Source organism: Desmodus rotundus, chromosome 9 (genome assembly GCF_022682495.2).
Source record: "Desmodus rotundus isolate HL8 chromosome 9, HLdesRot8A.1, whole genome shotgun sequence".
In the NCBI taxonomy this organism is placed as follows: Eukaryota; Metazoa; Chordata; class Mammalia; order Chiroptera; family Phyllostomidae; genus Desmodus; species Desmodus rotundus.
In genome coordinates this window covers 25,888,091-25,903,030 of record NC_071395.1, presented here as the reverse complement: position 1 = coordinate 25,903,030, position 14,940 = coordinate 25,888,091, and the positions used below count along the sequence as shown (strand labels likewise).

Genomic DNA, 14,940 nt, shown 5'->3' with positions numbered 1-14,940 from the left:
ATACTTTATACACCTCATGAGAACTAGTAATAGCCACATTTTAACTATATGAAAAGCACCTTAGTAGTCACTGAGGCATATAAAAAATACATAGGTTAAGAAGTTTTTTCCAACCATATTCTCATAAGGAAATAAAGTACATATATAAATAAGCATAGTGTAAAACAATTACAATCAGTGTAATAAGAGAGCTATAAGCAAAGTGCCCTTAAATTCCATTAATCTAATGGGGCCACTTGCATTAATCGTATTTGAGTGTTTTGGCCCACCCAATTGTTAACTCTGCTAAAGTAAAGAAATATGCTCCGTCGGGTTGACAGGCTTTTCCATTACTAGTGCTAGCTGTCCTCCCCTGCAATGTAAGAACACTGATGGGATGAATCTCACAATGCAGTTCCTCCAAAACTGGTACTAAGACTCACGAAGGGCGCTTATGGAAAAGAGATGCTCAGGGCCCCATATTCACCAAGTAAATCAGAATCTCTGGTACCAGAGCCGGAAAACCTGTGTTTTTGATAAGTACCTTAGGTTCCCAAATGTTATTGTAGCAGAAGGGAAACTGGGTTTTCTCTAAGTATCTTTGAGGACAGAGCTTCATCATTCATCCATCCATCCATTCATTCATTCACTCAATACATAAATATCTATTGAGTTCACGTAGTATGCAAGAGCAGATTTTTTTATTTATGTCATTAATTTTTATTCATGGCAATATTACATTCATTTTTAGCTAAAAAGATCTTGTTTAGTGAATGTATACATTTTGTAACAATGCTGTGGAAAGCAAATCTAACAATATGCTCTTAGTACAGCGCTCTTTATACTGACCTATGTTGTCTCAAAAAAAAAAAATCAGGAATCAAATTTCAGTAGGATAATTGCTAAAGTGTGAAAAACCATTCTGCTCATTGCCCAATACATTCTTAAAATAGGATACAGGATTTAAAATATAGACACACATATAAATACCAAAAGCTGTTTTTTAAAAATGATAATTTTCCAACTTTGTCATTTTGGTTACATGTCCTGTGTTCTCTATTCCTGGCTTCTTGTGGGAGAAGGAAAAGGCTTTGGAAAGGCAGAGGGGAAGGTAAAACCTAACAACTAAAAACTTGTTTGAGATGTTGCTGTCCACACATAATATATGCTATGACGAGGGGAAACATAAGCAGGTTTGTCCTGTCTTTTTCTGCATTCTACAATTCCCCACTTCCTTTCTGACATCACCTCTGTTCTCTTTCCCTCTTTCTTTACAACTGTGTGGGGGTGGGAGGAGATACAATGAGGTACAAAAGAAGAACAAAGCAGGAGGATTAAGAAAGAGAGAGAAGAAAAGCAACACAAATAAATACCTCATTTGGATTTGTTGGACTAATGTGTTTCGATGAATACCACACAGAGCAAAACCCTTAAAATAGAAGAAGGGCAAGAGAGTTGATGGCAGGAGACAAAGGATTAGGAAAGAGCACAAAGCCCATGATTTTAAGCATTACAGTATCTGTTAATGGTTTTAAAAAATGCAACGAATTGAAATCGTTTATTTGTAAATTTCAGTTAGATCCAGGGCCTGCTTCAAAAGAAAACGGACTGAGAATCCCTCCTGACTGGTGTGGCTCTGTTGGTTGGGGGCTGTCCGGCCAATGGAAAAGTCAAGGGTTGGATTCCCGGTCAGGGCACATGCCTGGGTTGCAGGACCAATCCATGTCTCTGTCTCACATCAGTGTTTCTCTTCTTCTCTCTCTTCCTCCTCCCTCCTCCTCTCTCTAAAATCATAAGCATGTCCTTGGGTGAGGATAACACAAATAAGTAAATAAATAAATAACCAGAGTGCGAGAAAAATCAGCATCTCGTGCCAGTCACCCGGCCTCCTCGTCCCATGAATTTCACAGCAGCAGTGCAGCGCCACCCAGCGAAAGAGCCCTGTGTTCTGGGATGCTGTCACCTCACCTCATTCCCGCCTGTTTTCTGAGGTCTACGTAGGTGTGTCAGAACGTGAACATGAACACGTGTGTGCATCTCCTTCTCCCACAAAGTGCCACAGGCACCAACAGCCTGCAAGGTGAAGGCCTCCGTATGCCTGCAAGCCCGCTTTTCAGCCTTACTCTGTGTACACACCAAAAAATCATTTATAATCAATGCCTCCACATACCCAAACATAGCCAGAGCCAAATGATTTATCTGACTCACATATTTTATTTATAACATTTATCAATATACAAAAATTTATAACATTAATATGAGAATTAATTTATTTTTTAAATTGGGTTTTAGTAGTACCTTAATGATTTTCAGTAACAATAATAATGAATTTAAATTCCAGTGAATAACTACCTGTTGGTTATTTACAAATTTTGTATAATTCACATAGTTCCCATGGAAGAGCCTCAATAATGGAAATGCAACAGACAACAGAAAAATAGAAAACAAGTAGCAAGAATTAAATGTTTAAACCTGATGTCACATAAAAATTGGACTTCTACAAGTAGAATATAAACTGATTAATTTTCTTTGGCCTAGAAAAATATTTTAAAAATATAATTGTTTTAATTCTTTAGTTATTTTAAATAATTCTGTGTCTTAGTGAATCACTTAAACTTTTTAGAATCAGTTTTTTCATCTGTAAATGCAGATGACAACATTGACCAAATAGAGTAATTGTAAGGATAAAGTAAAGTACCCCGTACAGTAGAGTAGGTACTTGCTAAATATTGGTTCTGTCAGTGCTAAGCACTAATATTCATTCTCTCTGTTAAAATGGGAAAATTTAAATCTCACAGAATTTTTCTTTTTTATATCTAAACATATGAACCAAGTTTTTAAAAGTAAAAACTTGCCAAAAACTCAACTCAGCTGAACCACAGCCAAGGAAACACATAGATGATTCTGGAGCCCAGTAGAACAGAACGCTTTGGAAGTCTCTTAACTCTATCTCCAGAACACTTGTGGGCAAAGCAGAAACAAGCTGAAAAGTGTCACCAACATTCCTGCAGTGAGACCACAACACTAAACTGCACTGAAACTCGTAGGTTCAGAAAAAATGCACCACTTTGTTCTCATTCATGAGAGTCCACTCGAGCTCCCCATGTTAACTAAATGCCCAGTCACATTTAAACCTTATTTTAATTGACTAATTTAGCCAGTATCTGTACCTATCAGGGTTTAATGTAAAAGACAGAACCCACATTAGGTATGTGAACCAGAAATTAAATAATTACAAAATTTTCAAAAGGGCTAGAAGAGTAGGAGTCAACAAGGCCCACTTTCTTTCTTTTTTAATATAACTATCTTGACCTTCTATCCATGTTACTATATCTCCAACATCAGTTTTAATATTGAAGACGAGAGCCCTGGCTGGTGTTGCTCAGTTGATTGGAGCATCTCCTGTAACCAAAAGTTTCAATTGTTAGGACTCATACCCAGGCTGCAGTTCATCCCTAGTCCAGGCACTTACAGGAAGCATCCACTAGATGCTTCTCGCTCTCATTGATGATTCTCTCTCTTCCTTCCTCTCTCCCTTCCTCTTTCTCTAAAAAAGCAATGAAAAAAAAAAAAGGCATCCAGTAAGGATAAAATATATATATAAAGACAGAGGGAATCATAATACATATGCCAAGAACAATGTGTTAGGTTTCAGTAAAGTACTGTTTCTTAAAGTGTGGTCCAAACACTACTTGCCAAAGTATCACCAAGAGTGCCTGTTGGGAGACCCATCTCAGACATATAAAATCAGGATCTGTAGAAGCGAGGCCAGAAATTCACACTTGAAACAAGCTCCCAGATAATGTTTATCTCACTAAATTTGAGAATCACTCACTTATTTTTACCCCCCTTTGCCCACCCCCACCCAGCCCCTGCCCTCCTTCTCTCTGGCCATGGCCACCCTGTTGTCTGTCTGTGGTTACGCACGTAAGTTCTTTTGCTAATCCCTTCACCTTCTTTCATCCAGTCCTCACCTTCCCCCTCCCCTACGACAGCTGTCAGACAACAGAATCTCTCATTTTGTTTTAAAGTGAGAACCTATTTTTCGAACACACTGGAATATTTCTGGTTTCTTGAACTTTTCTGCTCTCTGGTTTTTATTTTAGGAGATGACAGTGGATGGCCTTTGCTATTTGGGGAGCACTTTCTCACTTACAACAGAACGGCCTTTCCATATCTCTTTGAGCTAGAAACACCGAAATGCTGTAAGTAATCAGAGGGGTGGAGTCTCCTTTTCCATGAGTTCATAAGAAGACACCATGTCTTAAAAGTTGGATCCAACATTTAAAAAAAAAGTTAGAGATTTCCTGTTGCAAACTCCATTAGACATGCAGTCTTAATTTGAGAATCTTATTTGAAAATAGCTCAGGGATCTTCGTGTAAATGTAATCAATCATGCTAGGTATTGTTGTAAACAAAAACCCTGTCAGTCGAGTTGCCCTTTTATATGTCCTCTTTTTACAATCACTATAAACTCTGATGTAAAGGAAACTGTGAAAATAGAAGAGCATAAAAGTTGTTTGGATTTTAAGCCTTGTAAGTGAAAAATCTCCTGAGGTCGAAACTGTTCTTTAGAGCTACAATAAAAAGACATTAATTATAACCTGCTATGTTTAGTGGTATATCAAGAACTTGCAAAAACACTGGAGTGATAAGGGAGGGTATAAATTTGAGGATTAATTTGATAATATTTTAGATCAGGAAGATCTTTTAAATAAATTTAGTGTATTCTAATAAATTGTGCAAATTTAAATTGGTGCCTTGGAATTACACAATAATTTTCATCCTTGGAATTATACAATAATTTTCATCCTAGCTTTTCGAACCTTAGTTAAAAAGTGGGGTCGAGGTGGGAGAATCCTTTACACTGTTTCCCTTATTTTCTACCACAGATTATAAATTATACCTTTTGTTTTTATTTTCAATATCTTCGTCTTTACTACTCAGATGCGATTAACAAAAACCACTAACAATTCTGCAAGTCTCCCAGGTTACTCAGTAGTTGTCTCAGGCTCGTGTTGTTTCCCCGAATGTGAAGACCAGTTACTTGATCATTGAAAAGCTAAAAGCTGTAGGGAAAGAAAAACATTAACAGGTATAATTTAACTGCTAATGTAATGAAAAAAGTTAATAGATGAAGCCACGTTATCTCAAAACATAGTTTTTCTTTTCTTTTTGTTTTTTTCCGTATACTTTTCCCTTCTTAAATTGTAATGGAATCTTTTTGTGTCTCAGCTTATTCCCAAAAGGATTTTAGTCAGTTCACAATAAAAATATGGCTACTCACAGACTTAAACCATTAACATAACATAAAAGACAAAAACTCCATGGTGAATGGGAAAGGAAATGGCAAAGAAAAATAAGGAAATCCTCACGGAGGAAACTTCGGTAGCTGCATCTAAAGCTTGGTTCTGAATTTTGTAGTCAGTAGGTCAAAGAAGGGGGGCAAGTGAACTACATAACTTTCTGAGTCTGGTTTGTAAAGTAAAATAAACAAATGGGAGGAAAGCAGATCATTAAGCAAGAGAAATAAATTTTTGCTTGATCCTGAATTCTGAGGGAAATTTGTCACAAATATAATTATACAACAGGAATAGAGCTACACAATAAATGATGTATCAAAAATACAGAGGTAATTTGTATTGGTATTTAGTAAAGAACAAATCTATAATTTTTAACTAGTTTTTGAAAAGACAATTCAAGGGAAAATGGTAATAACTAAATATCTTGTTGAAACTCAAAAGCAATGCAAAATGGTATAGAAAGTGTAGTGTAAATTTGGGAGTGATACTTGAATTAAGGTTCCTATTGTGCCACCTTATCTGAATCAGATTATTATAAGGATTTATTGGAAATTAAGCTGAGGATGGCCATAATCATTTTTTGCCTGAATGAAGGAATTTGAGGACATCACATTTATAAAGTCACCTCTCAAGGTCAGTGTCATGGAAAATACGTTTACCAATAACTAATATATTAATAAAGTTTAAATTGGAGGAATTGGAATGTACAGAGATTTGAAAAGAATTCTTTACTCAACCATAATTCATTAACTAGCAGCTGGTGCATTACTCATCCTTTTTTATCTTAACATAGTTAAAATCTCCTGTATAAATCATTTTTATCATGTTTTCAATTGGCATGTTAGCATAATCTAAAAGTATACACTATGCTTATATTATTATAAACATATATATTACTATTACAAATGTTTTAAAAATACACTATAACATATTTTTAAGTTGACAGAATTTATTTAATGATTCTTTTGTTGTTGGATATTTAGGTTTTTCCCCTGTTATAGGTAACCCTGTAATCAACATGTATGGATTACCTTAACTCTCCTTCGATAAATAGAAAAACACACTGGAATTAACACTAGTCTCACTGCCCTTCTTACTCTCTCAGGACCCCCGTCTTCCTGCCAAACCCTCGCCATTCCTTCCACACAACATAAACACACCCACGTTAGAATGGCTTTTATGTAGAGAGTCAGAATCAGTTTTCAGAGGTCCATAACCAAAAGAGTGACTTACCGCTATAAAACTGTTTAAAAGTTCTTGGCGGAGACTCTGTTTACAAAAAACACAAAACCTAAGTTATTATCTTGATCTCTCGTGATCTTGTAAAAATGTCTGCAGAGTTATTTGGAAGAAGAGGAAGAACACCTGTCGTCCCGTATCTGAGCAGAAGAGAGACATTACTACTTCAGAGGCTGCAGTCAGTTGTGCTCACGAGCGGTCATCCACCAGCTTTGTCACGGGCATCTCTGCTTTGCCAGGAAGACACATTTCTATGCTCTGGAAGCTTTACTGTAACAGTCAAAATTGGGATCCTGCAAGCAGGAAAGGCCCATAAAAAGCTTTGTTTGCCCTATGATCTTTTTAAATGTTGTTAGCTTTTATCATTTTTAAAATAGGTAATTATAGAAAAAACATTGTATTTCTGGCATCTTTGGAGAAGTTAGTTGACTTAACTATACATGGTCCTATCCTAATATGGCAACAATGAGAAGAAGGAAGCTGTTCCACTGGGACATCCAGACACAGCCCACACCTGCTTTGCCTGCTCTCTCTAGACATCTGGGCCTGTGATCTCTGCTGGGCAGTTCAGGGCTTCAAAGTAAATGTGGAGGGGAAGCACTCCTAATCGCCCTCAGTAATCATGTATTCCTCATCCAGGCAGGAATCAGACTATATTTATTGTGCCTAATACTAATCCCATTTTACTGTTTAGCTGTGTGAACACATCATTGCAAGTCTCTCAGAGACGATAGAAATAATGGATCACATCTTTAAGACTATCACTCCAGCGTCTAGCCCCACATAATGGCCAAAGGCATATATCCCATTCTCCCGCTTTCCACACCCATTAATACGAATAGAATAGCTTTATGTAAAAAAAAAAAGTTCACTCCCATAAATTAAGTTTTAGGTATCTTACATCCTTACAAAAGCCAAAAGATCACTTAAAAATCCTGTGAAAAACTCCTGAATTTTTCAGAAAAAAAAAATCTACTAGCACTGTAGCTCAGTGTTTAGTTCTCCCCTTTCATGATAGTTAAAAATGATTTAGTTCTCCCTTAAAGGTTTCATTATGCTATCAGTAAATACTTTCTTCTTAAGTAGCAGCTTCAATATGGACATGGAAGCCCATCACATCCTATCATATGACCCTCACACATAGCTTCTCTCCCAAGGTGAGTAGGAGCAAATGACTTCATTCATTTGCAATAGATGGAAAATTACAGTCTGCTATTTAAATCTGTATATTTTCATATCTTAATGTTTGCACCATTTGAATGGTAAATTAAAAGCAAACTTTAGAACCTTAATTTAAAGCACTGCCCAAATAGCTTAGATAAGGCAGGATGTACTTTTGTACTAAATAATTTTCACAGCTCTTTATTTCTTTCTTTTCATTACCCTCCTCTTCCTGGTCCCTCACTGTCCTCATGCCCTACTACCCCTTCTTCATTTAGTGGTCGGTTCTGTGCCCACGCAATGTGTTTGCCAAGGTTTAGAGCTTGACTGTGATGAGACCAAATTACGAGCTGTTCCATCAGTGTCTTCAAATGTGACTTCAATGTAAGTAGAAAAGAATGGCTTCAGCCTGACAGCCAGAGTAACACCTGTAAAACTGTATCATAATGAAGGCCTTGCCATTATTAATAATGCATTTGTATTCAAAGAGTATATCATGGTTCTGTGGTTGATTGTGATATTTCTTTTGCATTTGTTAAATGCTTCCCCCAGTCTAAATTATTCCGTATATTCTTATTTAGTCCCTCATAATAATACTGTGAAGCAGCATCACCGTATTTCATCTAAACAAAAGATTCCATCAATTGTATGAGCTACTGAGTAAAAAAGCTGCCAATTAAACTATTATGTAAAGCTTTCATATGTTATTGAGTTTTTACTTGACACATATTGAAAGAGATCTTTTAGACTTTATTGAACATAATTTTAATATACACTTATGTATAAACAAAAATAAAACCAAGTGAAATAAATTAGATAAACTATTCCCAGAATTTCACATTTAAAATCTAACTATTCTGCATCACCTTTGACTTGGAGATGTGGATATTGTTTTCTTGTCTAAGTAACTCAAACTTATATATGAAAAAAAAATCCTCATCATTAGTGCCTTGTTGATCCAGTACTAATTTGAATTCAGCAAACTTCAGCAACACAAATACATACATTGGACTGAAACTTTCAAAGGAAATCAGTGAAAAATAGATATTTTAATCTAATATTTTTGCTGAGGTTCTTTGTTTTCATCCCGATACTTTAGTGACTTTTGGCTCTAACTTTTGGGCATATGAGGACAAAATAGGAGTAATTCTTAAATATATAAATGTTGGCAAGCCCTGCCTTTTCACATAACCCAGAAACTCATATGCTTGGTGTGTATGAGGGGTGGGGGGTAGCTGGGGGGATATTGGTGCCTCCCAATTAACAGAGTCTGGGGACTTCCTCCATGGACAGTCACCTGCAGAGTTTGTCCAAGCTGATCCCTAGCAGAGAGCATCGGGCAGGGTAAGCCATAGCGCTTTGCCAAAGGCAGCATTCCCACCTAACCTGAGAATAATTCTATCCTACCCTCCACTCACCAAAGCTCTTTTTATAGCAATTAGACTTACTAGAAAAAATAATAGAAATCCCCCCCAAAATAATCTGAGGACCCATGGAGAGTTGCCATTCAGGGGTGTCCAAACTTTTGGCATCTCTGGGCCACACTGGAAGAAGAAGAGTTGTCTTGGGCCACATATTAAATACATTATGACGTTGTAATCATAAAAAAAATCTCATGATGTTTTAAGTAAATGTACAATTTTGTAGTGGGCCACATTCACAGCCATCCTAGGCTGCATGCAGCCCACAGGTCACAGGTTGGACACCCCTGAAAATTCTGGCTGGAACTGCTGGGTGTAAAAATATATGATGATTTCATTCTATTGTCAAAGAAAAAAATTATTACCCATACTGTTTACTAAAATTACCAGAAAATCCAAACCAAAGAATACCTTGATGCTACCAATCTCATTTTTTATTTCTCAACGAATAAAATTCCATTTCATTCTTAAACACTTTGACTAACCCTTGTAAGGAGAAACAGAAGAGAGCTGGGGAATGGGGGAGGGTAAGGCAATGACTAACTACAAAGTGCTTGTCTCACCTAAAGGCTTTCTGATTCAACTAAACAAGCACTCTTCTGGCTCCATACATGCGTACATACATACACATATATGTACATATGTACATCCAGTCATACATACACACATGAAGAGATGTGTGCAGACAAGTTAGCCACCAGTTTCCAACCTTTGGTACAAGGAAAAAAGCTGGGGTCATGAGTGGTTGGCCACAGAAAGACGGGGAGAAGGAGGGGTCCCAGACGACTGCCAGGCTGCTACTCTGAGTAATGAAGTGCTCCAACGAGGGGGAGAGACGGTGACAGTGCGTGGGGAAGATTAGGGCTCCAATTTCAGATGTTTCTTTCAATTTGAGCTGAACAGGTCCCTCGGTGGAAATTCCCAACAGGAATTTGGAGATGAGAAAGAACCCCAGGAGTTTATGTCTGTGCCACTTTATTTTATTTTGTGTTTTAAAAGAAAAGTATTTTCTTGCACTTTGGGTTGAGCAGCTTGATGCAAGTAGTCCCTTTCTACTGTCCTCTGCAGGAGAGTGACTCATCATCACGTCTTATCCCAGTGCTGGTTCACTTCCACAGAGAAAAGGGGCTCTAGGCTTCAGAGCAAATACATTAGAGGAGAAAATGTCAAATTTTATTACTGGGCTCATTCCATATTTTGAGTTGGAACTATTATCGGGAAATGCCAGAAGTGGACTGAATCACATAAAAGTGGCATTAAAGAACCCAATAACCCAAATAGTACTTACAGAAGTTGGCATTTTTGAAGATGTTTCACATAAATGCTAATGAACAAAAGAGACAACAGATAAACATGGTTATTTATACATTGTTCTAACTTGCTAAACATTAACTTTGTATGAAGGCTGACTTTAAGATTATGGAATGTAATCATCAAAACTGCATAATCCAATAATAAGAGCTTTCTTTATAAAAACTGGAGCTAGCTTTGACAGTAATAGTAAAACCAGCAGTTTCTCTCAGTCCCTCACACACTTCACTTTGTGTGACTCTTCTCAAACTTGGAATACTAAATTTTAAAATAAAAGGATCTATTATGTTAAAAAGTATATTTGTTTGTTCTATTAAGTGTGAATAGTAACACCTACCTTTTTCCATTTCATGGGGCACTGTGAAAATATAGAGAGTGATATTAGTGAAAATATTTGGCATCATTTAGAGAAAAAAACCTATAAATCATAGAGAAAACACCTATAAATCACAATTAATAAAACCTCAAATTTCTTTTTCTTTTTTTTTAAACATCAGTGTATGGTTGCCTCTCAAGCACCCTCCCACTGGGGACCTAGCCTGCAACCCAGGCATATGCCCTGAATGGGAACAGAACCAGGGACCCTGTGGTTCACAGTCTGGCACTCAAATCCACTGAGCCACACCAGCCAGGGCTAAAACCTCAAATTACTTAAGAGATCTTAGATGGACCTTCCTTCCCTCTAGACTGACTCTGCCACTCAGGTGCAAATTCACCTCCTGCTCTCGGGGTCTCTCACAGGACCTCACTTGTGTCTCTTTTAGGGTCTCAAACATTCTTCTTATAATATTGGGATTGGGGTCCTAATCTGTTTCACCAGCAGCTAAGAGTGATTTTATCAACTTTTAGTATTTATTCATTTAAAAAAATTATTAAGTGACTGGTATGATTAATCTGGAACAGTGTTTAACACTTTTCTCAAATATTGTCCCCCCTCAAAGCCTTTTTAAGCATTTTCCCTATGTGTTCCCTCCGTGAAATTTTAATACTATATATGTACTATATTTCTGTTTATGTATACCTGGTTTTTATCCACTAAAAAAGTAAAACATTTTTTTCATTCCCTACAAACCAATTTTTACTCCCTTCGAACATTAATACCCGTGTGGAAAATGCATGGTCTTCTAGAATCTAGAGCAGTGTTTCTCAGGTTAGGTTCCAAAACTGTGTCCTAGGGAGTCTGAGAAATTGTTTTTCTTTCAGAAGCACTCATTACCAAGTTTAGGCAACACTGGTCCAAAACAACCTCACAACGTTGTCAGCGCCCATTGTATTGCACTGTCTTCACCTGAGTCTTTCATGTCCACCCGTGTGTCCAAGTGTCCATCCCACAGCCGTCAACCTCCAGACAGTTTATCAATGAGCATCTGTCCCATCATCTTATATAATGTTACTGCTAATAATAGCATTATACAATGACAGGTAATCTAGTCTAAATCCATTCTTTTACAATTAAAGGAAGAGGTCGACATGGAAAGATTATGTATGATTCATGCAAAGGATCCCAGCTGCAAAAATTTCAGGATTTTTTGCTTGTTTTCTTTTGTTACTACTACATTACACTGTTTAAAAAAAAATTAAAGGTTTAAGTACTTTTCAGTACAACCACAATTAGGTGGACCCGGTCTGTGTCAAGCTGCTTTTCAAGTTGTGATATAAAAGAAAATCTTTCTATATAATTTATTAGATTAAAATGTATATTCATTGAATAAAGATGGTTCAATTCTTTGTCCCAACTGACAGTTTCCTTTATAACTAATTTTAAAAGGAAGTAAAGATAGTGGAAACTGAGCTATAAAATGTTAAAGAATATAAAGTTGTGTTCTTAAATGTGTTTTAAACAGAAACACTATTTTTATTGTCACTCAAAAAAATGAGATGCTTCCTAACATTTGTTAAATATAAGTAGAAAAGAACATAACTACAGATTATTTTCTCAGTTGAATTATTTTTAAGGTTTTTGTCAGAATTACAGTGCCGTAAACTAATTTAAGAGAATATCTTTAATGAATACAAAATCACGGTTAGACCTAGTTTAAATGATACCACGCATATGAACATAACGTCATGAAACAAAACATTTCCTGAAAGCTGCTGTTGAAGTAAAGTTTGTAATTTTCCCTCCTGTAGTTTAAAGATAAAGAAAAAAAACTTCAAGTAAGAATTCAAAATGTACCTTCATTTCAGGTCACTTCAGAAGAACTTAATTAAAAAACTTCCTCCTAATGGCTTCAAGAAGTACCATGATCTTCGGAGACTGTAAGAAAAAATTTAATTCCTGGTATTAAAATTAATTAACATGTTTTAGCGTATCTATTTCTTCCCACTTGTATGGACACCAACACTGTACCACTGCTTAAATCTAGTTCTTCTTTGGGGACTTATTTAGCTGTTACATGTAGACCACCAGGTAACTTTTTTAAAAAGTAGTTCTAGAAGTCATTCTAGAAAAATCTTAGATACCTATCCCCCAAAAAACGAGAGAGTGTGTGCTATAAGTGTTCCTGCCACACTCTGCCAAAACAAGGATCATCAGAAGGTTGTACTCTCGGCACTGTTTCACAACGGATCACCTTAGTACACATCTTAAAGAAAGATGTGAAGAACTTCTACCAGATCTGCAGTCAAGATTAGGTAGAGAAGAGTTTTCTCACGTTGGTTTGCAGTCTCAGTCTAGACCTAAGATGCTCTAGACCAAACCATGAAACCACTGAGCATGTTGCTCAGGGACTTAATTCCATCTTCACATCTGCCTTGCAGATTGAGTTTCATTTGGCCTCAGGTAGTACCAGACATGCTAGTTTCTCTTTCGTATAGGTGGACTTAGTGCAGGTGATGTATGTACTTTCAAAACCCATAGTGGCCCAGGTGATGTTTACCTATTATTGAGGTCAACATGTAACTCAACCCTATTGTCATTTGCTTGAACCATTGGGTTTAAGTATTTGGCGCCTAAATCACACTATCTAGAAATCACCTCAGAATTTCTAGTTTCATTTTCAAACCTGTATTGCTTTTACTTTGGGTTTTACATGAGAGAAACCTAGTACATAAAGATATATCAGTACATTTTTCTTTAAAATAACATAGAAATAAAGCAGAATCAGAAGCAAAATTAATCCATTTCAATGAAATGTTCTTAAAACCTAGATAATCTGCAGAAAGTATATTTCATATTTGAAAATGAAAGTTTCAATAAAAATGACTTTCTGGAATTTTACTGTGGATATTTATAGGAAAGAGCTTTACCAAATTACGCCTGATAGAAAAACTTCAAGATGGTACTTCCTTACTCCCTCTTCTGGTTTCTGTCATGTGGAGAATTTTTCTGATCTGCAGCACCACCTTATGTCCGCATGTTTAAAAGAAGTTAGAACTTCAAACTTAAATATCAAAACTCAAGTTTAAATAACACAATAGTTTAGGATTTTTAAACAGTGCACATTAATGTGTGAATAGCCAATGTTTTCCAAGTAATAAAAGATCAAAATGGCCTAATTTAAAAAAATTGGTTATTAGATGTGTAGCTTGGCTCAGCCCCCAAGAAATACAGTCTATTGCTTGCTCATTACAGTACTTAGAGACAAATAAATAAACGCATGTTAAAGTCTTTCTACGTATTAGTGAGAAAAATGGATTACCTACTATGTGATTGGGCCACAATATGTTCTGTGAAATTGCTGAATGCATGATAAATTTAGTAATAACATTTTACAATGAAAGGTAGGTTTTCTTGTATGTTGGAGAAATAGGGAATCTCTTTTAGTCAAAATTTCTAGTTAACTGAGAGTACATTCATATTGGTTTCTCCCTTATTGTTCCTAAAATTTATAAATTTAAATATATTCCATGGGGGACCCAACGAAACAGAATTTATTTATTAAAAATTTGTGTATTTATTCTTACATGTTTAAACTTCAGTTGTCTTCAAAGTACTCTCCATTTGATGCAATCACCTATCCAGACGATGCTTCCACTGCTCAAAACAGTTTTTGAACTCATTGATTTTGATGCCTTTTAGTGCTTCAGCTGATTTTTGTTTCACCTCTTCCACATTGGCAAAACATTTCCCTTTGGGGACTTTTTTCATCCAGGGAAACAAAAAAGAGTCACCGGGGTGAAATTGGGTGAAAAGGGAGAATGGGGCACGGGGTGATGCCGTTTTTTGTCAGAAACTGCTGAACACTCAGTGCGCTATGGGCAGGTTTGCTCCTAAATCACCCATCATGAAATGGGCACATGCTCTAAAATAGTCTTCAAAAATAAATTCACTGAAGCTGAGTGCAGCCTCTCACAACAATGCCAGCTAGCACACTGACACAGATGGGTTTCTAGAACACTCACCTACTGGGCAAAGCCTGTATTACAAGGGGCCTGCCCTCCAGAGGATAATTCTGATTTTTGGGGGGGTCCTCTCTCCTGTATAAACTCAGAATACCCTAAAGGATAATCGTGACCAGTGCTCAGAGCAAGAAATCAGGCTCGGAGCCCTTACTTGGTCACTCCCCGTCACCTGGAGCCATGGA

General features: G+C 36.6%; 1 protein-coding gene across 1 annotated transcript in view; it reads left to right on the top strand.

Annotated features, from left to right (window-relative positions):
• The window catches only part of RXFP1 (relaxin family peptide receptor 1), a 114,294-nt gene that overhangs the window by 72,268 nt on the left and 27,086 nt on the right, over window positions 1–14,940 (top strand). Inside the window, exons 4-6 of the mRNA XM_053911205.1 lie at window positions 4,086–4,184; window positions 7,961–8,066; window positions 12,602–12,673. Coding sequence (XP_053767180.1) covers window positions 4,086–4,184; window positions 7,961–8,066; window positions 12,602–12,673 — 277 coding nt within the window. The remainder of the gene's footprint in view (window positions 1–4,085; window positions 4,185–7,960; window positions 8,067–12,601; window positions 12,674–14,940) is intronic.